Source organism: Loa loa (genome assembly GCF_000183805.2).
Source record: "Loa loa unplaced genomic scaffold supercont3.81, whole genome shotgun sequence".
NCBI lineage: Eukaryota > Metazoa > Nematoda > Chromadorea > Rhabditida > Onchocercidae > Loa > Loa loa.
The window spans coordinates 95439-98207 of NW_018108261.1; the positions used below are offsets into that span (position 1 = coordinate 95439).

A 2769-nucleotide genomic window follows, 5' to 3' on the forward strand; every position below is an offset into this window, starting at 1 on the left:
GTAAATATTGCCCTACCCGATCTTGGATTCTTATAAAGCCCATCATTCAGACATAAACTTGAATAGAAGCCTTCATGGAAAGAACTTAAAAAATCAGGTAATAAGCCAAGAAGCAAAACAATATCAGCCAAGGCATTGAAAGCATTCCAATAAAAAATGATCGTTGCCAAGCCTTGGCTTCTTTTTCCTTTCCAAATTCGCGGCATATTGAATACAAACAGCGTATATGCAATAAAGAGAAGTATAAAAAGAGGACGACGTTGTTGTATCCATTCTATCGACAATTGCGCATCATAAGTTAGTGGATCCCAGCGCATATTTTAATTAATATGAATGTGAAAAGTGGATGGTAATTTCTATTGGAATGGAAGAAACGAATTGCGCCGATTTGCAAAACTTTGATAATTACAATGTACTGCTGGCCGCTTATATGAAAAGGATTTTTATGAATTTAAATATATGCAAATGATATTACAATCAGGTCAAAGGACAAGTAAAATGTGAGTGTAAAACACGACAGATTTCTTGTTATTTGGAACTTCTGGAACTTTAATGAAGCATATCTGGTCATCTGAAATTTTAATGAATCGCATTCGGATCTTCTACAACTTTAACAAACTCTATTCCAATTTTCTATATTCGAGTCAGGAATAAAGGATATGATAACAAAGTTCCAGAACAATAGCGATGTATTCATAACAATAGCGATAGCAAAGGATATTACTTAAATAAATTTATTATTAACAATTTTAGTTCAAATTAATTCTTGTATACTTGACTTTTTGGTGACAAGAGAACTTTCAGTTCAACTCTTCATATTGTCGTGTAATGTACTATTAATTGGTGACAACACATCGACTAAATGATATCGGAGAAAAAGCGCTCAAAAAATGCTAGTGTAATATGCTGTCTATGGTTTTCTTATGCAAATAATTATAAGTTGACATCATTTACTTTGTCATTATGCTATTTGAAATTTAGTCTATGACTGGATAGAACAGATGAATGAAAACAATTATGAGCATAAAATAGCTAATTGCGCCACAGAGATCGAAATGATATACTGAAGCGATAAATAAGAAGCAAATATATGTAATGCTGAAGTTATCTGCAGAAAGTCAATGTTTGATAAAATGACAATGTCTTGTGAAGTCCACTTGATTGACCATTACAATTTGTCAAACAAAATATCAGCTAAAGTGCACATTTCGTACATACTATCAAATTGATATCACTTAAACATATTAACTTTCTTCTTCCTTCTTTGGTTCCTCTTCTGATATCACATTATAGGAAGGAGTCTGAAGACTAAATTTTTGTCGTTGTAAACCTCGTCGCGGATCTGTGCGCTGTTGGTTAGCAGCATCTTCACTTATTGGTGCTTTTATGACATATCTGTAATATGAATAATTTCAAGTTTATCTTATAATTAAGATATTAAAGTTTTATTAATTTTAAAGTTAAATTCTAGTAACTCAGAATTATTAAAAAAAAAATGTCAGTAACGAACACAATATCTCCAGCTTCAAGAGTAATGTCAAGCGATGGATTAATAATTACATATGAAATTGTGCCCAATTTCGCATCATACTCTGCAAAATTTAAAACTTAATGAAATTTACAAAATAACAAATTATTATTCATTTATTCTAGAATTTGAAAAATTTTTTTTCTTTTTATTAGCACAAGAATGAGGAAAGTATTTCCAATTGTATATCACAGAATAGAGCAAATTCAATCTTTTTAGACTGATTTAATTTGGGAAAAAAAAAACTTAACCATAGTTTTCTCTAGGTATGCCTAATTTTTGCATTGTACAATGCACCAAATCCGACACATTCATTTTATTACTCTTTCTGGATCTTTCCATGTCATCTTTTGAAACTTCTAATTTCACCTAAATGATAGTTGTAATTATTCAAATTCGTTAAAAAATCCAAAAAGAGTATAGATGACAATTTTTTAATGGATATTATCAATTCAGGATGAATGATATTGAATTGGAAGGAAGAATGAAATTGCACTTCAGAATCCATTTGCATCGTTCGGTATATTCCAATCGGTATATCAGCGACAGATGCGCAAAGCTTTTGATAAAGTCGACCGTATGTTCCTATCCAAAGATCATCTGATGTTATTTTGAACTGAAAATATCACTGATAATATTCAGAAACTAAACATTAAATGAAAAGATAACAGAAAGGAAGCAAAATAAATTTCAGATAAAAGAAAAAAAACATAAATAGTTTGAAAAAAAAAGAACGCAAACTAAAATTATCCATTCAATAAGAGAAACTAAGCTAACACTAGTAAGATATCCGGAGCCTTTAGATTGATCAATACCAAGTAGTAATCGAATAAAATCCACTACATAATTTTTGACATGTGCTTGATATAGTAAACGATCGAGCATATTTGCGGAGAAAACACCACCTTGCGCAAATGGTAATCGAAACATATATGGCATTGAGGATCCACGATTACGTTCTTTCTAAATAATTAAATTATAAAATTTAAATTTAAAACTTTTTTTGGTTTAAAAGTGAAATGAAACGTTTTTATATCAAATAGAAATATCGTATAACAAATCATATAAATATTAACATCTAAGGATCAAAAGTAACTAGAATCAATGCATCCGGTATGTTTTAGCATCCGGATAACAGAAAAATATTTTACGGAAATAAAAAATGATATAATATCGATGTAATTTAATAAGCCATCGATTTAAAAAATAATAACCTATCTGTGGTGAATGAATAAAATGAT

General features: G+C 29.8%; 2 protein-coding genes across 2 annotated transcripts in view; both read right to left on the reverse strand.

Moving 5' to 3' along the window:
- Positions 1–16: 16 nt before the first annotated feature.
- Positions 17–317, reverse strand: LOAG_14325 (hypothetical protein; the record flags this gene model as incomplete). The annotated part of the gene is made up of 1 exon (XM_003149824.1): positions 17–317. A coding segment is annotated over one exon (300 nt), but the record flags the coding sequence as incomplete, so codon positions are not given.
- A 330-nt stretch (positions 318–647) lies between these two features.
- The window catches only part of LOAG_17482 (CBR-SLO-2 protein), a 10308-nt gene continuing 8186 nt past the window's right edge, over positions 648–2769 (reverse strand). Inside the window, exons 19-23 of the mRNA XM_020450143.1 lie at positions 2306–2491; positions 2025–2144; positions 1780–1897; positions 1511–1592; positions 648–1395 (exon numbers count right to left, since the gene is read on the reverse strand). Of these exons, the coding sequence (XP_020306225.1) occupies positions 1245–1395; positions 1511–1592; positions 1780–1897; positions 2025–2144; positions 2306–2491 (657 nt within the window). The 3' untranslated portion in view covers positions 648–1244. The remainder of the gene's footprint in view (positions 1396–1510; positions 1593–1779; positions 1898–2024; positions 2145–2305; positions 2492–2769) is intronic.